This window comes from Aythya fuligula, chromosome 11, assembly GCF_009819795.1.
Source record: "Aythya fuligula isolate bAytFul2 chromosome 11, bAytFul2.pri, whole genome shotgun sequence".
Lineage (NCBI taxonomy): Eukaryota > Metazoa > Chordata > Aves > Anseriformes > Anatidae > Aythya > Aythya fuligula.
This window is the reverse complement of record NC_045569.1, coordinates 20193063-20219264: the sequence shown is the minus strand read 5'-3', so window position 1 is coordinate 20219264 and position 26202 is coordinate 20193063. Positions and strand designations below refer to the sequence as shown.

General features: G+C 40.3%; 1 protein-coding gene across 2 annotated transcripts in view; it reads right to left on the bottom strand.

Annotated features, from left to right (window-relative positions):
• Window positions 1-26202, bottom strand: part of MAP2K5 (mitogen-activated protein kinase kinase 5) — a 127688-nt gene that overhangs the window by 80038 nt on the left and 21448 nt on the right. For both annotated transcript variants that reach the window (XM_032194790.1, XM_032194791.1), the window contains exons 7-11: window positions 25971-26019; window positions 20873-20937; window positions 6930-6969; window positions 1428-1496; window positions 1251-1332 (exon numbers count right to left, since the gene is read on the bottom strand). In XM_032194790.1, coding sequence (XP_032050681.1) covers window positions 1251-1332; window positions 1428-1496; window positions 6930-6969; window positions 20873-20937; window positions 25971-26019 — 305 coding nt within the window. The remainder of the gene's footprint in view (window positions 1-1250; window positions 1333-1427; window positions 1497-6929; window positions 6970-20872; window positions 20938-25970; window positions 26020-26202) is intronic.

The window sequence follows — 26202 nt, the reverse complement described above, 5'->3', positions numbered from 1 at the left end:
GCATGAGAGCACCAAAGAATTTAACTGGTGGGCTTTGGTGAATAAATAATACTTTCTCATCAAGCTTTGCAAATAATGGAAAATCTGAGAGGATCCCTCACGCTTGGAAAGGGGGCACAATGATCGTTGGAACAGAGGTAGTAAGTGTGAAAAGAGAGAAATAACAATAATAACAGACCATTTTAACAGGGGGGAAACAAAATGCACCATACAACCCTAAAGGGCTTTATCTGTAGTCCCCCATCAGAAAGAAAGAAGCTACTCAACAGTGTTTAATTTAATGGTATGCATTTGGCTTTGTTTTTGTTTTTGTTTTTTTTCCCTGCCAGAGAGCCTTTCCTCTATAGTAAATTATTTGCGAGATCCTCTCTTCTTTATATGCAGTTTAACTGAACCTTTGTGAAAAAGCTGGATAGAGCAGAAAATGCTGGCTCATAGGAAAACCCTGAAGAGAGTAATATACTAAATGCTCGCACCAACATGAAGCTCAAAGTTGAACGCTGCAAAGAGGGTTCTTGTGCATGAGACACGGGGGGACTGTATCTGTCATGAGACACTCTCAAAATTGATACACAGAGGGCAGCAATGATTACAAATTGCTGTAATCAGTATAGTTTTCCTGCCTTTTGTTCGAGAGTGTCACACAGCACAAAATTTCAGAGCAAAGTACTTCTATATCTCCATAATGATGGCAGCATCAAATTGTGGGGAAGGGGATACTGTCGGTCTGAAGATCCACGTTGGGAGAAATAAGAGTACACTCAGAAAGAAACTTAGTGCAGCACTGCTAAACAGCTGTGTTGGAAAATAATTCCTTGTCTTGCAATTAAGAACCGATTTCCACTGAAAACACACAGGACATTGGGTTAATAGATTTCTTTAAAAGAAAATCTGTTTTGGCTAGCAAAACATTAAAAGTGAGGAACAGCTGTTTCGTCAGTGAGGACAGATTGTATGGAAGACTCAAATATCAAACCACAAATTAAGCTAGCATTTATTTCTGTTCTATTTACATTTTCAATAAAAGTAAGTGAAATTGCATTCAGGAAAATACAGCATACTGCAGAATATAACCCAATCCCAATACTAGCCTGTTCTTAAAAAAACTAAATCAAAGTTCTCTATGTTTTATTTTATATTTCAAAGTCATAATAATGCATTCTGCTCCATACTGGAAAAGCACATCTTTATATGATTCTCCCCATTTACAAGCTTAGCAATTAAAAGCACACAAGATGGAAAAAACTCACCATCCATGAACTCTGTACACAATGAAATTCTGTTTTCGACAAAAAATGCACCATAAAATCCTATGATATATGATGAGTCACACTGGAAAAAGAAAGGAAAAGAGAAGCCTGCTTAAAAAAAGACACACTGTAGGATGACTGTAAGCAAGAATAATTAAAATGAGAAAAAATGCATACCTTATAAAGAATTTCTAACTCTGACATAATCTGTTTCTGGAGCTCCAGTGTTATATCTAAGGGTATGACCTAAAAAACAAACATCAGACGTACGATCAGCACCAACATGAAAGGTAAGTGAATGACTCAGAACAAAACAGAAGGCCCGGTATTAATTAACCTCATGTGAGAAAAGGAATGGAAGGAGTATTTTAATAGAGCCATGGGAAGAAGGGAAGGGGAAGGACAGAAGTATTTACTTTGGAAAGTCAGTTGCAAATAAATTAAGCTATGCAGCCAATTTTATCCATTAAAAGTTGAAAGGTTGCTGTTTATTCATTTGACCAACAGACGAGCTAGAACTTGAACACAAGCCCAACACATAACGCAAAGAGCAGGCACGGTCAATCTGTGGGTCTGTAAGCTTGGAGCTGCTGCAATTCACCCAAAGCACAAATTAGTGCCCAGCCTGGGGCTGTCTCTCCTTGTCTGCCCCACACCGACTCCTCTTGCTAGGAAGATGTCTCATGAAAAATTCTGGAACACTGTGATCCTGACAGGTGTGCTGAGTTCATAACTTAAAGATTTAAGTAAGTACTGTGGTATTGAAAGTATCTCTGAACTTCTCAACAGTGCCCTAAAGGAGTGTCAAGAGCCATCTCCTAGCACCACTTTTCGAATTTCAGTTTAATATCTCCCCCTTGTCTAACACCTCGAGCCAGGCACCCCAAGGAAGGGCTTGGGCTCTGCCAGGAACACCTCACCCCTGAGTGCACAGCACCCAAGTGGCAAAATACAGATGAACCCATGCACCCCCACTGTCTGACCTCACTACTTTCCTGAAGTCTTTCTGCTAATAACTGATTTTTTAAGATGAAAGTAGTTATTAAAGAAAGGCCACAAAACTTTATGCATCTTCTCTGCAGTGCCACTGCTGCACTTGCAAGCAGCCAGAGAAGAAAAATCTGCCCTTGGTGGCTACGAGGAAGGCCAGTGCTAAAAAAGTGACTTTTACAAACCTTTCTTTGCCATGTTTATCAGAAGATTTGCACACTTAATTCCTAAGTACTACTATATAAACCAAAGTGGATTCTGAACACAGTTAGCTGGGCTCAGTCTCCTATTGTATGGTATTTCGCAGTTAAACATGTTAAGCCAGAGGAACACAAAATACAGTCGATTTGCAGAATTAGCAGAACAGACATTTACTGCTGACAAAACAAAACACAGGGAGAGCACCTCCAAACGCATTTTACAGTATCAAAATCGGTCCAACAGAAAAAAAAAAAACGATAACCTGTTTCTATCAAGACTTTGCTTTAGGGTTATTTATAAAAGCTGTCACTAAACTAAATGGTAAGTGTAATACAGGGCTGCCAAGAAATGTTTAACACACTTGTCTAGATCAATAATCATTTGCCAACAATATTCGCTTACATTTTCCCAGCGTGAAAAACTTCAAATAATTTGCTGAAATCCTATCAGTTTTACCTATTGAATATTAACAGAATTTAATCTTGTCAACGGTATAAAATTGCATTTTATCTCCCTAAATCCTACTCAGAGGGAGAGGTTTCCCTGCGAGGGCTTCGCCACCCCACACAACAACTAGTTAGCATGATCAGTGTCAGATACATCGCTGACATCCAATCAACCAAGACCTGGCAGGAAGAAAGGTCTCTGGCTGATTTGCATTAGCCATAATTACACGCAGACCCTGCACTGTAATAGTGTCAATAACGGGGAAAAGCAGAGCTCCTGGACCTGCTGGTGATTTGCTTACTGCAGGGCTGAGCACACACAGGAGCACCCCAGCATGGCAAGCGGACAGCACCACCAAATAACCTCGTTGAGGGCACTGTGTCTCTTTCTCAATATAATTATTATGCAGAAGCATTTTATTCCACCCGGCTTGTGCAATCCCCAAACTGGAGGCAGCCATCTGAAGTTGAGGCTGGAGGAACCCAATTACAGCACTGAAACAGGGACAGGAGGAGGACAAGTCTGTGCAGCACCGCCTTCACCTCCACTGGTCATCTCCACTGCCACGCTCCTTTTGCACAGTTTCCAAGCAGATTTAGAAAATTAAATTTGAATGCAGGAAACAACTTCCAAGCATATGTAGACATGGGGTCGGACAGTGATAAATGGAGGGGCAAAAAGAGTCCTCAAACCTGCTGCTACCGAGGAGGAAGCCGTGAATTAGGATTTGGCTGCAACCTCCACAGTCGTAACATGGGTAAGCAAATGAGATGTGGCGTTAAACAAACCTTTCCAAAACAGCACCTTTGGAAAGAACTTTGCAGCAAAAAGTCACTCGGTGGTTTTCTCGGGATTGCTGAGAGCGGAACAGTGAAACCGAATTCATCAGGCATAAAATAACTCGCTGTGAGCTCGCACGGCGCTGTTAGCACGGGTGGGAGCAGGACTCCTCACCAAGGCTGCATAAACTCCGTGTACCTAACATTTCGAGTGAAAGGGTTAACTTTTAAAGGAGGAATACCTGAACATATTTCCTCTGCTCTCCACTACACCTCCAGGACAAATAAGGATGAGTTGTCAAGTTAAATACAAGCAGTCAAGTGACTGAATTATAATTTACTCTGTGCTCAATTTAAATTAGTGTGAGGCTATTAAAATATACAGTATAAATACGGCAATTCATCACAAGCTGTCATGGATGACTTCATCTATTTGCTGGAGTGGCATACGTTCCACTGAAGGGAACGAGAGCAAAATCACAGGTCAAATTAAGCTGCTATTCTGTTTTAATTCACTTATTTAATCTGTGCCGACATAATTGTCTTTTACAGTATGTACAACTCAAAGGAAATTTGGGAGTATTATAGTCGGTATACAAATGATTAATCAAATGGTCCATTTAAATGCTAGCTTAAGAGCAGGAGAAACCAAAAGCAGCTGAAGAATGGCAATCAGCCAGCGTACGCTCACATTTTTCATTTGTTTTTTTTTCTTCCAATTAGAAAAAAAGGTTACATTAGAAAATCCATTAAATCTTTCGCACATTATCTAGCTGTAAAGTTTATATAAAATATGTAATGACACAGAGAGCTTTGGTCTATAATATGGATATCAGCATTGGTTTGTTATCCTGTTCAATGTATTTGCAAGATTAACTACCAGCTGAGAGCATTTTAATCAACAGGTTTACTGAGTGTTGTCTCGTCGTATCAAATCTGTATGCAATTATCAAAAAACAAACAAACAAAACCAACAGCACTCTGCATTCACAGATCCTTCAGTGCGACGACGTCGCTAGCAGCACGGTAATCCTCTGTCAAAACAACTGATCCTTGTGATCATCTTGTCAAGATGCAGGTGTGGCTGTCCTCTTTTTATTGCTGGGTACGCCAAGCTGCAGATGCAGTAAGTAATTTTATTAATGGAGCAAGCCAGCATGATCACTGTCATAGCGTGTTTCCCGACCTGCAGCTTGTGAGCGTGTTATTTTAAACCACAATAATGCACACGTGTTGGTGCGGTATTTCTTCTGTAAGTGCACTAAAAAAAATTATAATTGACAGTGATGGGACCACCAGGGGTAGGGTCTACCCAGAGAACCCAGATTCCCAAATCTTCACGATGCTAATTATCCACGAGGACTAAGCGAACCCTTGGACTCCAAGGGAAACAAGAAGGTGAAATTGCGGGGGGAAGAAGGCTTTTTGCCACAGGGAGGTGATTTCAATTAACCTTGCAAAGGTTGAACTCATTTCCCCTCCTGCGGGCGTGATTTTGCTCTAGCTCACTCCAGCTCCTCTCCAGCCAGCTCCGGGGGCACCCCTGGCCCCAAACCATGGGTCTGGGGGCAGCGGGCAAGGCCAGTGCCGAGCAGAACTGGTGCAGAAGGAGAGCAGAGAAAAGCAGCAACCTTGTGCAACACCAGCATCTAGGGGAAGAGCTTCCTTAGTTCCCCACTGGAAGTTGTAACAAAAGGTGTTTCTGCATATTAGGTTTTCTGTACTTTCGTGCCTACTGCATCTCAGAGAATTCCTGCCTTATTCTAACCGCTCCTGACAGATTTAGGAGCGATGGATACCACTTGAAAATACTTGTTTGTGATATTTGTATTCTGTACAATTAGAAGTTATTTGGATGTTATTTAAGTTTCAATTTTTTTTGACATTCAACTCATAGAAAAAGTCAAAAGTGTTTCTCCCAGTGGAGTGCAGGGATTTATGTGATCCTCAAGGAAAGCCAAAACATGGACAGAACCTCATTTTACTAAGTTATACGCAGTAAGAACTACTGACAACATGAGTTCAGATCTGAAAGTTACCCATACATGTAAATACTTTCTGGTAAAAATAAATCGTACAATGCCCTGTCTGAAGTTTCAGTATAATCCCACATTATTTAATACCCATTCTGCTTGCAGCAACCAGCTCCCACAAACTCCTCTTCTCTCTTTTCCCACATTCTCCTGTTTAACTCAGTTATACCAGACCTCAGTGACTCAAAGAGGGGAAGAAAGACAGATGAAACGAAACACACTCTTACAGATCTCCACTTAATTATTCTTTAAGTTATACATTTTTTTAAATGTAACTTTTTGGTTCCAAACTATTAAATAGAATTATATGAATACTACAGTTCATTTGTTCTCCCAAAGTCTCTACCATTTCAAGTTTGAATGAAATCAAGTTAAAAAAAAAAAAAAAAGCTGTTTCAGTTCTACACAGACATCAATAATTTATTTTATAGCTTAGCTGAATTAATAATGTAATTCTAAATCACACAGTAGTTGGCATATTGTAGTCATAGGTGCATTATTAGCTTACCAAAGCTTTAATTTAACTTCAGAGAAGACTGGTACTTATCTGATACACGTAACCACACTACACCATACAGCTTCACAGCTACAAATGCTAACAGAAGATATATACACACACACGGATATTCAGTTGTATAAACACAGTTGTGGGCAGGGAGGAAGAACATTAAAATAAAACGACCTGTTAAAACCACAAGATCTACTAGGAAAACATAGCAGTATCCCAAAGAAAACAGGGAAATTCTCTTTATTTAAAAGAAGTTGCAGAGACCACTCAAGAATATGCCCCTGGGGACACTGTGGCAGTAGCAGAGCGCTGTAGAGGCTGACACCCTGCGACCTTTCCATCCCCATTGCTGTTACACCAGGCTTTGGAAAGGTGAAGCAGGATCTCCACCAGCTGCTAGAGGGGGTTTGTCCCAGTGGCACAACCCACGGCTGCGTTTGGACCTGTCCACACAACCATCAGGAGGATGTGGTGGTACCAACACGCAGCATTAAAACAAACCTGCTGCTCCTGGAGGGTGAAACCTGGCTTCTGGGAACTCTCTGCTCATTTGAGCTTACTGGATTTATATACTGGAGCTTTCCTGCATAAACAGTGTGGACTTAACACAATAAAGCAAATTGAGATCTAACCATCAGAGGGAGGGGAAGGAAACCCAGGTCAAGAAAGAACGAAGAGAAAGAGAGAAAGTGAGAGAGAGAAAATTACTGTAATATCTTACCTTTACGGCTAGTATTTTTCCACTAGGGACATGATATGCCCTGCATGAGGGAAAAAATTAAATAACTTGAGATGACATAAAATTACTTCTATACATACGTGCAACATGCATACACTAATTTCACAGAAAAATGCCTTAGAGTACAGTGTATTAACATTTTACTGTAAACCGAATTTTAGACAGCATTTCTAAAGACAGACTGATGAAAACAATTGATCTGCAGAATATACTCACAATGGAGCTGTTTAGCAGGTTTTTTGTTTTTTTTTTTACATCTGCATGTTTTACATAAAATCTATACACTGAAGACTGGTACAGCATAATAGCACACTTGCAAGTATGAATTTATCCACTTTCACATTTTCTTTCCATGAAAAGTTGTGATATAATACGCTACTCAGAATGGTAACAAAACCCAGGTTTTCTTGCACAAGCTGGCTAATCGTAAGGGTATTTTCAGCAATAAGACAATGAGACGCACAGCTATACCAATTAAAGTGAAGTAACACACGGTGACTGATCTCTTTATCGAAACCTAAGGACCCACAGAAACTATTTGTGAAATGACCTTTCCACATTTGTATTTATGATTAGCACGTGTGCGCATGTAAGGTTAGTATGCATCAGTGTTAAAACTGAAATGTACTCAAAATAAATGTTCATGGTAAGTCAAAAGCTATTTGTCTAAATTTCTGAAGACAAACATTTGTAATTGTTTTTTTTAAGCAGTGACTTGTGCATTCCTAAACATAAATTCCCAAGAAAATAAAGGTAGAAGAAAAAAAATCTACTAAAAATCCAATGTAATTTTGCATAAAAACAAAACCATTAAAGGTTTTCCTCTTCACTAGTTTTATTGTCTCGTACTGATTTATGACAGTACGCACAGTAATGTCATATATGTGGCACTAACTTTAAAGAATTATAATCTTTTACCACTATATACCTCTAGCAATTATTACTGAAGAAAGAGCTTAATAGTTTTTTCCACATGCCAAATCATACGTGGTACGGAGCGAGTCTGTTTAATCTCCTTTATAATCCCAAGTGCTTATAGAATTCCTGCTAATAGCTTGGCAGCTTCTAAAAACCTCACCTTAAATATTTATCCAGAAGTTCTTAAATTATGTAACTGGGTGGTGCTAGCTTTTAGGAGCCAACGTGGTTTAAAGAAGCACACCAAAATCAGTGCTATCTGATGTCGGTGTAACATGCAAAGAGCAAAACCATGGGGTGAAGCTCTGACGGGCTGGTAGCTGAAGGCATAATCGATGAATCAGAGGGAGTAAATGAACTCTGCTGTAAGTATGGATGAACCAACAGCGGCAAAACGGCACGGACTTAAGATCAGCAGAAATGATAAGAAAATGAACAGGTTGAGATAGCATGCTTAATGTCTCTTAGCTTAATACGCGCTGTGCTGGACAGTTTGGCAACTTAATTAGCTTGTCAAGAAAGCTGATCTTTTTTCCATAAGAGAGATCTCCCGTTTCCAAGTGAATTAAAAGGGAAGACTTGATTATTTAATTATGATGCACGCTAATTCATCCGTGGAAGTTTGGGTTAAATTTCCAGCAGAGGGCAGATACCTGGTTTGGTTTACAGAGCACTGACAGTACCAATTTAACATTTAATTATCACTGCGAATTGGATCACAAAGGAGATACCATGCCCATGGGTACAGCGTGTCCGTTGGCTTTGCAAATGGCAAGCTACCTGGGAGGAAAGGAATTTGTTTACTCCGGGCTGATCCGGCATCTCAATTGTCCTGACCTTCCCCAACACAATAACTGCAAAGTGATTAATGGAGTCTGAATAGGAGCTTTGGTTACACCAAAAGACAACCGTACACCTCTGTAGTGTTTTAATTAACAGCTAACACTTCAAATTAGTCTGTAGTTGCTGCAGTAATTACCTGTTCCAATGAGTGTGTAGGGAAAACGCTTTTGTTAGATATTATGTAGAACTGTAAGTTGGAATTGATCATTTTGGTTACAGTCAGCACAGCTAAAGCCTGAAGATTTAGCACCGTTATGTAGCTTCAGAAGGATCAACAAAAAAAATCCCACAGAACAATGGGCACAGCATGAAGAAAACCGTCCTTTTAGTGCATACTGCACCCATCAGAGAGTCTGTGGATGTCTAGGAGGAGATTTAACTAATGTCTCATCTCAAGGGTCAACCCTTCCAGACTTCAGCGTCACCTCCAAAGGTAAGCAAACAAACTCGTCGTTGTAGAACCAGATCATTTCTAATGAAGCAAAATAGCAAAATGCAAAGGTTCCTCAGCAATGCTGTACATCTCAGTGAACACACTTAAAATCTTCCAGGATGGTAGGCAAATGATGTCGCCTAATAAACAGCTACAACAACTCCTTTTGCTAGGAAGGCATTTGAGCAGTGCCTAATAGCCAAGACAAGCGGATTTAAAGACGAGTGAGAACAGTTGCTAAATAGCTAGTGCTTAAACACAAAAATAAGGAACGGAAATTAACAAAAACAAAGAGCCAAAATTAAATGCATTGAATACCTTGCCCTTCATATCTAACAGGTGCACACTCAGACCTGTTTTTCAGTTGGCATTCGCTTTGGGGTGATGCTCTGCCCTGCATGTCCCACTGTCGGCTGCCAGCGAGCAGGGGTAGCAACGGCACAACGCCTCTCTGGTTCCCTGGAAACATCTAACACAGCAGAGCTGAAATGCAGTGGGTTCCACCTTGATCCTGCTTTTGTTCCTTTCACGTCCTGCTGAAGTTTTTCTTGTCCCACAACTCTGCACAGAAGAGCTAACATGGTGACAAAGTGACCCCTGTGCTCCTACCTCCACTAGGACCCTTTTCAGTCAAGGTAGCACAACACAAAATATTCAGTGAAAATGCCATTTTGATGTTCACCAAACATCATACGTTGAAGAAACCAGCTCTGGAAGATTAAGATCTTCTTTCTGCTATTTTTGTTGGTTGCTTTTGACCTACTGTACAAGCCATAACTGGGGACTGAGAGTAGGCAGCTATTGTTGAGGAGCGATTGAAGTGGCAGCACTGCAGTCAGAAGTTTAAGAAGTCAGTTTGGAACACTTGATGCCAGTGTCAACTATTAAAAAAATATAAAAGTTTCTATTGAAATGCCGTTGCAATTTTGCAACTGTTGCATGGACTGCTCTTCTTCCTCTCTGGAGAGGAAGCTCCTTACAGATAGGGGAACAAAATAAGAATAGATTCTTATCCACAGCCTGATCCAGATCCCATTCAGGTTAACCGGAGAAATTTGATGTTTGTTGATGGCATGGTCCAAGCACTGGGCTCCAACAAGCAAAGGCTTGGAAATGCTCCCACTGGGGAGAGGAAATTTAAGTCTCTTCCTTCCTTCTCCCTTTGGGGTTCTGTGCTCTGAGCCTTCTCCACCCATTGCAGCAAACAGCTTCTGAGCAAGGCTGGCAAAGCCGTATCAAATATTTTATTAACCTTGACTATTAACTATTAACCACATCCCCAGGCAGTCAAAGCCCCATGCAACCAAGTTTTTTAGCATAACTTTGTCTCCTCTACTTGGAAAATCAGGAGCTGCCCTCCGGGAGCGCCGCAATGGCAAAAGCTGGGGTATTTGGGGGAATAAGCAAGGCGGTGTGAGCGAGCGTGCTCTGCTAGAACAAAGCCCTCCAGCTAAGCTGGAAAAAACTTCCAGTGGACTGAGCAGTACGGTGTGTGCATCCCCTGTGCTCCAGAAAATAAAAATCGATATCACGGAAAACTAGAATAGGGCTTTGGGGGAGCTGCCAACTCCTCGGCATCTCTTCCCTCCTTATAAGAGGAGCATTTCTCTAGGAAAGCAAATTAAAAAATGAAAGCATCAGAAGCAGCTGGTTTCTGTTTTAAAGGAAAAAAAAAGGCAGCTGAATTTCACATTGCCTGCTTTGTTCTTCCTCAGGTATACAGCAAAGAAAGCCAAAGGAGAAATATAAGATGCTTTGGAGCTCAATCCTCTTTATGAAAGAAATCACAGCCCCTCCTAATTTGTAATGCTAAAATTTCACACACTGACTAGGGATAGTGAGTTTCTGCAGCACTTTTATATACCGTACTTCAAAAGTAAAACAAACAAAACCAACCAAATAGAATACGCATGAGCTTCTTTACAAATAGCTTAGATGTCAAACAAAAAAATTCTCCCTCGTAGTTGCTAAGACTAACAATTTTCCATTCTCCCTGTGAGAAATTTTACCTAAAAGCACCATGGGGAGCTGCATTACTCACTGTGATCGTGGTATAATTTCTTTCAGGGCAAAGAACTAACTTCACGTTTCAACATGCAGGCACTCAAGAGAAACAGCAATTTTCAATTTGTTTTCTCATTTTTAATTGTAAAGCATTCGCCCACATACGAGCAACTTAAGGATGGTCACATCAGAAGCACAGACTGATTATGCAAAGATCCTTGAGCTTTCTCAAACAGCTTTTCCTAATATGCATTTTTTTCAACTTCAAGCTGAATTCAGAATTATTTACAAACTCAAAAAAAATCAGTCTCTTCCTAGAAGAACAAATTCATTACAATTATTGCATCATGCTACAAAACCTGATGCAAAAAGCACTGAAGAAGCCAGCAACAGCTTACTACCCAGAAAATCCTGCTTCCCATCTGTTCACTCTGGCCACCAGGATATATTTTTCCGTTTTTCCCCCCAATAGCCATGGAAACAATTTCTAATCAATAAGATATTCCTTGGCAAGACCAAATGATTCAAGGGAAAGCCATGACCTGTCTGCTATGCCAATGAGTCAGTCCCTTCCCTTCCTGGAAATATAACTAACATCAGCAAATATGACAAAATGATATAGTGACGGTGCTGTCACATCAGTGATGTGACTGCAGGAAGCAGGGAGGCAATGTTACCCTGAGTCGAGGCACTGGAGAAACTTATGGCTGATGCCAAAAACGAAGATCTGCTGCAGCCCTACTGGCTCACAAAAAAACTTTGGTGTCTCCCTTAACCGTTCTGCTAAAGGATGCTTTTACTACACGTGCTGCTTCCTGCAGAACCGCAGAAAGGCTGGTTGCAGGGGACTTGTGCCCACCACCTACCCCATGGAGGACTGCAGTGCTGCCCTAGCTTTGTCCAGTGCTGTGCTGGAAGTCTGGAGGATGGAGATCCTCTCCTTGCCTTTCTCCAGCCTGATCCTGTGCTGCACCATCTTCTTGTGAACTTCCCAAGCAGCAAACAGAAGCCGAGAAGTAAAAATAAATAAAAGTAAATACTTTGCATCCTTTCTTGCAGATGCATGTTTTTCTGTTTTGTGCTTTTGTTAAAAAAAACTGAAGATATATTTTCACTTAACAAGATCCACAAATACCGTTCCACTTCCCCATATCTGTACCAGCTCATCATAGCACTGCCCCGATGAACTGCAGAGAAGTTCTCCTCGACGCACAGAAGGGCACGCTCACAAAGACCTCAGAGTTACCAGGAATGAGTTTCTACCCAGAATGAATAGACACAAGCACAAACACGAGGCTTCTTATTTGAGCTAAAAAGTTAACACAGAAAGCGATGGTTGTTAGCAAGCAGCACCTTCAGATGTAAGGGCACTAAATGAAGTCAAACCGAACATTTCCCTGCCCTATGAGAAATAACCTAGAGCAAAATCACTGTGTCAGTGTTGCACACGATGAATACAATTCTCTAAGTGTTATGCACTGCAGAACGACACGCCAGTCACCAGCTGCAAACTATATGCAGCAAATCACCCACAGATTTGGTTTACTGGTAATTTTTCCTTTTTTTCCCCCCTCTGTTTTCCTAGTACTGCTACTGTCTGTCGTGCTCCGGTCAGACTCTGGCAGCCTAATGACAGAATTGTCACGTACTCAGATGGCCATCTAAAGAAACAGATTCAAATTGTTTCTAGGAAATAAACACTTTGACAGTTGTTGCCTTCTGCAATAGACAAACACATTAGCCTGACTCTCTGGCTGTTAAAACAGGAAATCCAAAGTGCACAGCAGTTGTAAAAAGGAGCTTTTATGGGGACTGTGCTAGTTCGAACAGCAATCTACGCCAACCTCCCCACTATCTAAAATCCCATTACAGATGCTTGAGTACTGATTGCAAAATGATTTGTTGTTAAGCTAGAAAACAAACTCAAAATACTTGTATCTGAATTTTAAACTTTTACAAAGTGCAAAATTGGCAGTAGAGGCTGCATAAAGAAAACGCAGAACAGCAAAATGTCTCACTTAACCCATCTCTGTGGGAACGAGAAGGCTTTGGCATCCAAGCCGAAGCACAGCAGAATGAATCCCTCACCTCTTTTGCTCTGCAACCTAACTTCTGTTTCCATCTGTTCCCACTTCCATCAGTCTTCCTTCTCCACTGCAACCACTCAGGGTCATCCTTTAAAAACGGGGTTACACCTTTCTCCTTGTAGCCATCCCACCAGGACTTGGTTCCCATTCCTCGGGGCAGACCCTGTACCCAAAGAACTGAACAGAGAGGATTTTGTCGTCAGTGTCCCCCCATGGCCAGGCCGAGCTCACTCGCTGCCACAGGACCAAACCAGATCAGATGCAGACACCGTAATGTACTTCAGCTGCTGGCTTTAAACTAGCTGAAAGGACGAAAGATAGCAGAGCAGTCATAAGGTTACAGTGACACGGACAGGCATTACCCGACACAGCACACACCCTGCAGTACTAAGTAAACCCATCACAATTTTTGGAGGTCATTTGAAGCAACAGGGTGAGCCAAAAAGCACGTCACATCCTATGGTAATGGTAATGTTGATGCTTGCATCTCTCCACAAGGAGACCTAAAGCTGGCTTTGCTGCGTTACCAAACCATGTGTTCATGGGAGATGTGTCCATGCAAACAGCTGCTAAGGAAACACGAGGCAGTGCAGCAATGACCACTACCAGAAAAGAGAACTGTGCCAAGGAGGAGAAGTTTCCTAGGCATTCATTGTAATACCTGAAATAGAGTTTTCTTCTAATCATGGCTCGTTTTCAGGTAGGAAGCTTGCTCGTAAGTTTTAGTCAAGACAGAGCTAACGTTTCCAAGACAGCATCGTGAAAATGTTCTGCCCATGAACAGCTCCTTTAGGAACCAGAGGCAAATGAATGTGGAATGAAGTTTGCAAGAAAACAAAACAAAACAAAAAAATCAATAACCCATCACAATTCATGGTACCGAACAAACAAATCCTCAAAAGAAAACCCCTAAGCACTAGAAAAAGCCCTACCCAAAGAAGTCTCCTGCCCCAGGAGCAGCTGAGGGTGCAGATGCTGGGATGTCACGGTGCCCAGCTCACCGCAGGACCACGCTGAGGCTGCACCAGGATGGGCAGCACACGAGGGCAGCTTTTGCATCGCTCCTTGCCATCACCATTACTACAGCTGTAGTGACACAGGGGGAACGTGGTTCTGTGTCAGAAATGGATGTGGGGGGCTAACCTTTGTACCCCATGCAGACCAGTGAACAGCTCAGCGGTTAGTTCCTAGCAGCTGGAGTGAGCCATTTGAAAGAATCTGGGGTGAAAAGATAGGGAAAAAATTCAGCGTCAACCCTGATGGTGTGGTTACACTCGTCGTTCTTACAGAGACATCAAACACAGATTAAGGAAAAAGTTGGAAACAGATTAAGGAAAAAGTTGGAAACAGATTAAGGAAAAAGTTGGAAACAGCACTTCTGGTATAACAGCAAAAAAGGACTTCTACATAAATGCACATTTTTCTGTCCCTTGCCATCTCACACCCATCTCTGTAAGCAAAAGCAGTATTTACAAAAGCATTCTGTATTAGGGGACAGTCGGAAACTATTGACTTGGAGTAGCTTGGCTGTGGCAAATTCCATCAATTCTCTCCGACACAACCTCCTGTTTGTAGCCCAGAAGCAGCCGATACCACCTGCACCGGGGTGAGCCCCGTGCAAACTGCACCGTGCTCACACAACGAGAGCAAACTCCAATTCTCAGGGTTCCTATTCACCTCATCTTGCAAGCCGTGGACACGCAATGCAAACAAACCAACTTTAATTTAAGAATCATCCAGTTTCTAATTAAACAGCCATAGGCAGCTGGCTGGATACATTTTAATCAGTTTCAATAACCTATTGATTGTATACTGAAGCTTAAAAAATTAAAAGTAAAAAGATGATCGGGGAATTGTCCCATCTCAGAACAACAGTAGAACCCTCTGTAAATAACTCCTCTTTTAACCATCAGCTAAATGAACACTTCAATACCGCAGTACAAAGTCTTCTGCAAAATTACTTTAACTAACAAGCAGAAATTTATCAGCTTCAGCCAAAATCAATGCTGAAATCAATTTGAACACTGGTTGTGTCTAAAGGGGCTCATTGGCAATTTAGGGAAATTACACCATGTAAATGCCTGTGCTTTAATTGAACAGTTTCATCAACTAGGCTGTGATTGCTGTCCATTCATTTATTTACTTTCACTGCAGCTACCATTCTGCAAAGGAATGGTTTTTGTCAGTCTTGAAGGAGGTACTTTATCTTCATTTTATGCACTTTTGTGCATAACAAATTTTATGAGGCAGGCGAGTGATAGCAGGGGTCAAGAGAAGCAAGTGAGCAGCAATCACTGGTCAGTCTTGTTTAAACTGCAATGACAAGATGCAGAAATTTTGTGGGGTGTTTCTAACTTTGCCCAGCTAGTATCGCTACGCTGCTTTTCCATGTGAATAAACCAGAACAAAGTAACCACAAAAAAAATAAAAAAAAAAAATGAATGTGGCCAGGGACAGGAAATTAAGGAAAAGGCCTCTGCAGGACTGCAGGGAGACACGAACTTCAGACCCCACATGGCCACGGGCTTGTCAGAGCACCAAACACTTCACCTCCCTGCATTTCCTTGTGTGCAGACAATGACGTTAGTCTCCTTGGCAAAACATGCTAAAAAAAAAAAACTGTGAAGGGAAATATTTCAAGGTGGGGTGCATTGTTACCATGCTGTGGATTCACGCAGAACACCAGAAATGAATGGAGGCCGAAAACAGAGGGGGCTCCAAGGAGATGAAGGCTTTGCTGAGGTCAGGTTGGCTTCAGCAACCTCTGCATGAGGTGCAGAGACAGTTATTGTTTCTGAAGACCAAACCTGCACTAGAGACCCTCCTGTGGGAGCTCCTTCGTGATAGCACCTGAGCTGGAAAACCACCAGCAGCTTGCCGAAGGAGCAAACCTTGCAGAACCACAGCTCCTCAAGGCAATGACAAATCCCATCAGCGCTCCCGCAAACAGAGCTAAATCACCTCCCACTTCCTCTCTCCCGAAGTGACAACATTTCCCTGCTAATGTCCCCGCCATGCACTCGCCGAGCAGTTTGCAGGCTGTCTTGCAAGAGAGATCGACTTCCCAGCTGTCTCGCCACGCGCCACGTTTAACGTGCTAATGGGGCACCCCAAGGTGGGCGCAGATAGAGGAACGAAACGGGCAGATGCTGGAACGTACAGCTCAACCACCCAGCGGAGTTGCTCAAGTAAATTGCTCGAACAAATTAAGCTTCTGTATTTAGCCCCATTTTCCCTAGCCGAGCCATTCCTCTGGGCAGCACAGCACCAGCAGCCACCTCTCTTCCCATCACTCAGGTTAAGTGAAGCCGTCTGGTTTCACAGTACCTTGCTAAGATGATAACCAATTCCCCCTTTTCTTCCTTCTCTCCCCAATAGTAGGTAACCTCACAGATTAATTACAGCATCATTGAGCCTCTATGTTTATTACAGTACACACAGCATTGTAGAGCCTTCAATAGCTGCAAGCTAAGAGAACCCAGACTACTTCCTACCATACACAACGCTCACTCAAAAAAAAGGCACACAAAACCCTGTCCTATTCCCTAAACAGAGTTCTTGACCATCTCCCTTCTCATTAGCTATGATTACAAAGACTAGAAAATATTAGAGAATAGAAAAATATTCATTTTGTTTGTGTATAAAGGAAGAAAACAGTGACAGTTTAGATATACCATGAGAGAGAGACACTTTTTGCCATAATTACCTGCCCGAGACCTACTGTGCAATACTTGGATGCAAAATATACACAGCTAAGTATTTTGGTTCTAAATAATTTAACGTAGCCACTCCTGAGACTGGCTGGCAGAGCGCATACATCACAGCACAAATCAAAATGTGAACCTTATTTCACTGAAGCAACGGAGCAATCTGACCAAAACGGAGTCTCTCGGAGCTCTGCAGCCACTGATGGAGCTAAAAGATGCAGCACAGACTTTAAATGTCTTTTGGATATGCTAGTGAATTATTTTTTCTGCAAAAGCAATTTAAGTAAATACCCTAGATGCGCTGGTATACGAGTGCTTTCTTCTGCCACAAAGCAGCCCAGCAAGCCCATTCTCCATCCTACCAACTCCTATAAATTGGCTGATAAAAAATTGGAAAGTCTGCTGCAAAGCTGGGAGGTTGAACAACTACAGGGCAACAGTCCCAGGGCCGGCCTCATAAGGCAAGGTGTGAATCTCCATGAGATAAAAGCAGCTGAGCTTTTCCAAGAATTCACAACACTGGACTTAAAACATGCCACGGAAACTGGAAATCCCAATTAATGATGCAAATGAACCACAAAAGCTGGGAGAGAGAAGAGGAAGGTACTGGGGTGCTTTCAGCCTTTGTTGCAGCAGCGCTCATCACTTTCTTGACGATCTTTACTCAAGACTGAGTGAAGGAATTCCTGCTGACTGTTCGTATATTTCAAGATACTTTTCAAATATACAGTTTTGGATCATTTCCATGTTCACACACATTTTTGAACATACAAACAACCAAAAATCGAGAATAATTAAATAAATTTGCCATGCCCAACTCCGTAATTGCTATCATTCCTTAACGAAGAAAATAGCATATCAAAAGGAAGGGAAAAACAGTAAATCAGAAAACTATAAAATCCCTTCTCTTTTTAGAAAAAAAGGAAAAACATTTAGATTCAGCAAGTTCTCACTAAAAATATTGCTATAAAGTATTGATTTTTTACCAGACTCAATTGACTGAAAAGTTGTTTGTATAGCAATATTGGCCAAGCCAATATACTGGAACAATTTTGCTACACACAGTAATCAAGTGTATTTCTAAAGTATAATTATACTGTCATAAAAATAAAGCTAAGATACCTCTTCTCCAAGCAATAAAACAGTTGCAGCTGTAAAGAACCCAAATAAATGAAATACATTTTCTAACTACACATAGCGTCTTCCAAGGAGCACAAAAACACCTCTCCTCTCCCCCCTTAAGCCAAGGTTAGCATGAGAAGTGATCAATACTTCAATCTCAATAAACTATTTCAATAGTAGTTAATTCACATGGAAAGAGAGGCTGAAAATTTTTGCTCAGCGACCTGCGACACGCTATCTTGTTTGCTGAATGCTGATAATATATCATTGCCATAATGGATATGACTTAGTATAAAGAGCTAGAAAGAAAGAAAGGAAAAAAAAAAAAAAAAAAAAGATACTACATACACAGAGTCATTCTTTAGATTCAAATCAATACTACACACAGCCTCTCCTGAAACAAACCGGCAGCATGGAATGCTGCAAGAGGAAAACAGCCAAACGTTTGCAATTAATTTTATTTGACAAATGTTCATTGATTTACTGGAATAAAATATATGTGGGCTGCTATCTATGACTAGTGCAATCCAGCTACCTGTAAGTATTCCATTTTGCAATTTCGTACTGGCTTGTGTAGCACAAGATGCTCCTTTGGCAAGGGAGAAGAGGCTCCCCTGCACAAAGGGGCGGTTGTTCCAGCACTGAAGTCCTGTCTGCTTTGCTCCAAAGCACTGTAAATGCCAACTCCCTGCAACAATGGCAACCAGCAGCTCTCCAGAGATGAAAGAGTAAATCGGTACAACTCTTCAATCCAACAGAAGAAACAAATCTGGGAGGATCCGAGAGGAACGCGGTGCTTTGTAGCTGCCCGGTTTGGGGAGAAAATATTTCATATTCGTATTCTCCTATAATTTAAATCGCAACGAAAGTCAAACTGCAGGAACGTGCAAATTAACCACACAAAAATGGCACACGTTCCCTGGAGCTGTGAAGAATGACACTTGCACTGGAGAGAATACTGTGAAGTCACTGCAACTGCCAATTTAAAATGTTAATGTTATAAAAAGGGAAGGTAGTAGCGTTTCCCTGATATAGAAGTGGGCTTATGCTTTTGCAGGTAAAATCTGACTTTCCCAAATTTTAGCAACTATGATACTCAAAAAAAATTAATGAAGCTAATCACAACATCAGCCCACATGATGCAGCAAGTCAATGTGGAAGTGCCATAAGTATTATGTGTTCCCTCCTGCACCATTCTCCTCTGCAACTTGAATGTTCACACCTCTGTTCCTTCATCACTCTTGCAGACTGTTACTAAAAGGGTCATTTTAGGAGGAAAACATTTTTGTAAGAACACTAAAAAAAAAAAGAGCTGGCACGTAACTATCCTGGCCTTCAGAAATACCAAGTCAAAAGGTGCAAGTCTGACTTCACATAGAGTTTTATTCAAACTTCCTATATGAATTTAACAAGATTCCCTACAGAAAGCGACCCCAAGTTGGGTAATAATAACGTAAGAGGGTTTTGCCACTTTGTGTGCCATTTCTCTTCCCTAAACAGCCCTCCAGTGCCTTCCAGAGGGATCGCTGCACGTGGCCCTCCCTGGTGATGCTTCTCCCACTCACGACCGCTCCTGGAGCTGCCATCAGTACACGGGGAAGGGAAGCAACCTTCCCTCAACCAGAAAACATCAACAAGTCACTGACTTAGCTGTGACATTCAACACTCTCTCTTAAATCTTTCTTATAATAAAGTAAGCAAAGGACCTTGGATTCTGCCAATTGCTTGGTCTAGAAATATCTTTCTACAAGAGAATGTGAATGAGCTTCATCCTATCTGCAAGGCTAACCTAATTTCTGAAGAAGCCTTTCAAATACTAGTTTTGTCCCCTAAAGGCTTTGGAAGTCCACTGTCATTAAAACTTCCACTAGAAGACCAAAGCTAGTTGTTTCACAATGTTGGCAGCCAATTAGGAATTAAACTAAATGCACTGTAGCTTTTAAAACATTTTTAAAAAAATGTTAATATCAAAGTTAAAATATCTAAGGTAAAAACAAAATCCTAATGGGATGCTGGGTTACTGTATATGGTAAATAGCTCTCCAGAGGAAACCTTTATTACTCCCTCAGGGCTTTCTTACATAGTATGGATTTCTTAATTCCTAGCGGAATATTTTTCATACACCACTGCAGACTATTAAGTACCAGATATTACATTATGTAGTTTAAACTTTGCACTATGCATGAGAAAGACTTTCCTGTCGAGAAAACTATCTCTCTGCTATTATAATCTTTACAATATTAAAATTAATACTGGCTGCAGGGTATGAGCTGCACTACCAAAATTTGGGGGAGTTTATCATTTAATATATTCATCAGCCTACATGTGAAGCTGCTTATAAGGAAGGGAAGTCTCTGCAACAGCGAAAGGGGTATTTACTAATTTTGAATTGCCAGAGAAAGGCAGAGCAACAGTGTCATCGCGTCCCACTGGTGTCATTCTCAGTACCAGGCGAGCACAGGGCGTGGTAAGCCAGCAAGAATAATGGTCTTGCAAATACTGAAGGCAATTCATTATGCGTTAGGACGTTTCAAGTTCCACTTGTGAACCATTAACTTGTTACCCAGGAGGGATTCAAAGCAAGTATTAAAAAGATAATAAAAATGCACCAGCCCCCATGGCACCCAAAAGCAGATACCTTGTAAATATGTAAAGAGAATTCTTAAGAAGTTTATATTAAGAATTTCTTTTACAGTCTTTTCTGTATCGCAGCAAAGGCCCACATGCATCTCACTACACACATAAAAGGGAGAAAACAAGAGGGATGTTAAATTTTATTTTCAAAAATTTTAAGTGAAATTCAGCACTCACTTGTAGACTGTGCCTCCATTGCCATGACCGAGGATGTCTCGATACCGTATGTCTTGTTCATTCATCTCCACAAGAAAGAAAGAAAAACAAAAGAGATGTCATGCTGTGGATGGAAATGTCAAGGAAAAGCAACTCTAGGCCATAAACAACAAGCAGTCTGGGTCATTTCAAGTTCAGCTGCAAGAACGAGAAGATCAATACAACATTTGCTGTCCAATTTATAAAAGACGATACCAAGGGACAAAGTGATGGAAAGTTTAATGACAATTTGTTTGCCTGGGTCATTTCATTAAAGTTTGATAAAAGGTGTCAAAATGGAATGATATAATATAGCTGAAGAGGGTCAGGTCACAGATACTGATAGGAAAAGGGTCTCCAGAACAGCACATAACCAAAGCCAAAGTTGGAGGTGAATGGAAACAATCCAACACAAAAATGTCATCTTGAGTATAGCCAGAAAAGTTCATGATTTATTCTGTAATCAGCATAATTGATACTAATTGAATGACAGCTCTACCAGTAGGACTGCTGTGCAGTACTTAATTTACATACCTGTTAACTAATGCAAATATTCTGAAATAAAAATAGTCTCTAAATACTATCCAATAAAAAAGTAATTTTCCTTGAAATACAAAACAAATTGCTTACTTCAGTCTTTCTGCTCCCTGGGACAACTCTCCAGATATGATGATATCCTTAAATATTCAAGCAGAAGCCTGATACAAGCACACCGTACATTGGAAATGCTGGAATTCAGGCTGTGATATACATTTTTATAAAAGCTTATTATACATCACCTTGCTTGAGTGACTCCAATGAAAAACTACAATACAACCTTCTCCTGCACAAATACAGTTATACTGCTTTTCAGGCTAAACCATCTTTTCAAAAATCACTGAAGACATTTTTGTAAGGAACATGCCTACTTGAAAAGAGATCTTTTAAGCAGAATATGTTCTGTGCTATACGCATTTTCTGTTCCAAAATGATCTCCTCTGTTGCCTGTTCATTGTAGGTGATTAGACAATACCCAATTTTAAATTATATTTTCCTAGTAATCTATTAACAAATTGTCAATTTATTTCTGTAAATTATATATTTTCTGGGATACCAAGTTAAATATTTCACGTAAGTTGGCATAGCTGCTTAAAGACTTGTCATTTTTGTGTGTTAAATGGCATCCAGACGAATACCTAATGACATGTCTGATCTGCTATCACTGATGTGATTAGAGACCACGTAAGCATATCTGAGGTAGCCTTAAATTACCTATTTCAAGTACCACTAGCACCATGGTGAGAGCCATGCAGAGCTTGCCATAAGCTAACTATCTGTATTTATCCAACTTCTGAAATGGCTTTTAAAATTCAGCGGGGACACGTGCCCTTCAGTTACATAGCCACGTTTAAGCATCCACTTTCATAGGATGTCAGAGGAGATAAGAGGAACTTTGCCCCTGGCTTCAGCTGGAACAAGGAAGAGATGGTAACAAGCTGACATACCCTAAAGAGTCAATACTCAGCATGTCTTACCCGTGCAAAATGGAGTATTTTAAATCAATTAAATATTATGTTTTAATGACAGTAACGTTGAACTTCCAAACTTGTGTTCTGTTCTTTCACTACCTGAATAAAAAGCATGCTTGTTTCTCACAGAAAATATTTTTCTTTTTTGCATTTCTTCCAGTGATGCCAAAATCTCCAAGTTCTGAGAAAATCAGGAATACCTCAAAGCCAAAATTGACTCTACGTTATTAGTTGTTTGTAGTTAAACCTGGGCCAGTTATCTTGAGATGGTATGAAAAGGCCCATTCAAGTATCAAGGTTTATGATGAAAATAAAAATGTATTTTATTACTGAAAACTATCTTGTTTATTGCATCAATCAGAAAATACAAATAAAAACTGCAAAAAAAGATACTTCAAAAAGGAACAGTAATTCATGACGGGGTTTAAAACATGTAAAGAAGCAAAAGAGTCCCTTTTTCTAAAAATAATTTCACTCAGACTGCTATACCCATCGATTTAAAGCACATACAGTGTTTAAGTATTTCTACTCTCCTAGCTTAGATAGCTTTAACTCTCCAGTCTTTGGAGGTAACAACAAATATGCCTTTTTTCTATATTCCCTGCAATGTTCCTATAAACAAAACTCTTAAGATAAATCAAATGAGTCTGCAATGCTATGAACATACTTGTATCTTTGCTTCTTGGGGGAAAAAAAATAAATTTATATATTTTTTTGTAGTTACACAAGTTATAAGCAACAAATTGAGCAGAACCAGAGACATAAAGCGTATTCTCTTTTCTCCTTCTTGCTAACCGGTGAAAAAAAAGAGTATTTCCTTCACACCACTCCCTAAAAGCCACTGCCAAGAGCAGCTCTTCAGGGCGATGCTGCGCGGCTTCGCTTGCTGGCAGCCCAGGACCATCGGCCGCCGGCTCTGCACAACGGAGCGACCACAAACCGGGGCTGAAACAGGGAGACGGGTGGAGCAAGCATCTGCCAGCAAACGCTGGAGAGATAAAGTGTGATTTACTGGCTCAAATAAAGATGCCAAAACCACGTTGTGATTTATTTATTTTACTGGGAAAAGTGGACTCTCAATTATAAAATGATAACATAACAACGAACTCGACAGCATGGGCTGGAATATTAAACCTGCAAAACCGAGTTTGATTGGATGCCAATATTAACGAAATTAATGACAAAGCAAAACAGACTTCAATTACGGATCAGAAAACAAAATGTCCCTTGTTTATACCTGCTGTTTTTGAAAGAAATCAGCGTCTATCTCTTGTAAATCATTAAAAAGAAAATGCTCAATTAATCCTTATTTTATATGTAGAGGCCTGACAGATGCAAACTCCTACAGCCATACCTTTGCTTTACGAATCGAAGCAATAATGGTTTCAGAAAGCAGTCACACTCTATGAGCAGACAATTGAAGAGATTTAGTAAATCCCACTTTATAGAGCAGAGACTAATCGGAAAACACAAGCCAGTCAAATGTTTCTTATGAACTGTTGACACTATATCAATGCTGAATCAATTGGTGGCATTTACTCTGAGTGACAGAAAAGAAATAAATATTTATATCACATCACCTATATCAATGAACCTAGGCAGAAAGCTATTTCTAACCTGTCAATATTTGATTATCTTGAAGAATCATGTCCCCTTCTTTTAATGATTAATATGAATTCCTTATTAAACCTAAATGGAAACTACTAGAGGGATATCATTATGAATGCCTGAAAGCATGTACTGCCAAAAATAATAAAAAATAATAGACCAGCCCATATTTAAGTAATGATAAGTGTGACTTAATCCCCCAACAGGAGGAAAAGTTAAAAGTACAACTAGCAACCTATTTCCACTTATGGATCTATGCCCAGATTTTGCAGAACAAAATGCATTTTCTCTTGACAGAAAGTAGTACGTAACTCATAAGAGCCGGATAAATAAAAGTTAGTATTAAAACTTATTCTGAAATTTCGTTGTGTTTAACCAACTTTTTATGTAAGATTTTTGGTTCTTTCATATCCTTCTAAAATTCTACACAGGAAGAAACCTGTAACAGACTATGGCAGGGCACACAATATACTCATTTCTATTGCTTAGAACAAATAAAATGCCCAATTCATCCTATAGACAGAATCACAAGAAAACGGCTTTTACTCACGTTCAGGAATTCTACTTAAAAAAAAAAATAGTAATTCAAAAGGGAATATTGGAGTAACTATCACGTTTAATTTTAAAACTTCAGAGCATGCTACTGCTACTTATGTAATTTTAAGTTATCCACTGAATTAAATTCTTTAGCTATCATTTTGAAACATTAACAAATCTACCCAGTAATGATCTGTAAATATTAAACTCTGCACGTAAGGAATGCTGACAAGCTTAAAAATACATTTCCAAGCTGTATTCAAAGGATTCAGTGCCAAATAGGCAAGGTTGCAATCCTGGGCTGTTAGATTCACATTTTAAAGGGGCACTCTCATCTATTAGACCACAATGTTACAGGTGATACTGAAGGACAAGCATGAAGACCAGCCTTTATCTTCTTGACACGCTCAACTACAACTACTTGATTCATGAAATGCCAATGAGGCTTGGAGAGGTCATTGTGTGAAGGCACTGAATACGCATCTGAGATAATTAAGATTTCAGCCTTCGAAACATGGAGGGGAAGTGAACAGCAGTTAAGAAAATCAATAAGAGTCTTTTATTTGCAGTGACACAGATGTCTCAGTCAATAGAGCCTAATAGGCAAGCTTGATCGCAACGGACAGGTGCCTACCTCCAAGGCTATCAAAGGGCTTTCACTATGACAAACATTAAAATATATTTATGTTGCTACTGAAGAATCTGGAATTCTTCTAAGGTAGTTTAATTTAATGGTGTATATTTAAAGTCATTATAATACTGTGAGCCTGCCCAGACGCTCAGTTCAAAATGAGTAAGAAATGACTGCTCCGTTTGTTCAGGACATCCAGTTGTCCATCAACTTTTACATTAAACCTTTCGCTTCTGGTGCCAGAATCTGAATGCCTGGAGCAGGATGATAAAGTAACAAGGCAGCTTTCTACAGTTTTGTTTTTTGTTGTTATTTTTAGGCTTGTAGGTTTTCTTCTGCTGCTTTTTAAAGAAGCTACAGCATAAGGGTGTTGCAAATAGTGCACAGCAGTTCCTCACAAGAACCTGCTAAATATTTAAGTATCTACTGCCCTAAAAACACGAAGGTCATTCTAGCGGAGCAGTTGACTTAGTTATTCAAAATTGATTAACTTTCTTCCCTGAAATTGTGGCAGCAGTGCAACATGTGTGAGGTACTTCAATCTATTTGGAGCTAAATCTGATTAGCACGTTTTGAGAAATGGGAAGCAAATTGCTATGCCAATCAAAGTAAATCAGGACACATAACTCATTCATATCATGAAGGTTTTCATGGTCTCTCCAGTTCTGTATTAAAAGAACACATTACAACTAAGTGAGCAGTAAGCATCTCTCCATCTGTTTGTGGTATGCAGTCACTGCAGTACCAGGCAGTAACAAGATGTACATGTAGCCAAAACCCAGTTCACTGCACCTACCTGGCCATTTGCAAGTATTTTCTTCAGCTCCGCAGAAGACTTTTTCAAGCTGCAAAAAATAAGAGGCAATTATTTTTAACGACTGTGCCATTTCACTCTATAAAATGAAGCAAAGCCATACTGAACAACAAACCATCAGGTTAAGCCCACAGTTGCATATTCTGAGCAGATTTAACTTTAGCAATGCTGAGTGATGTTCAGTATAGCCGCTCCTTAAATTGTCCACTGGAGA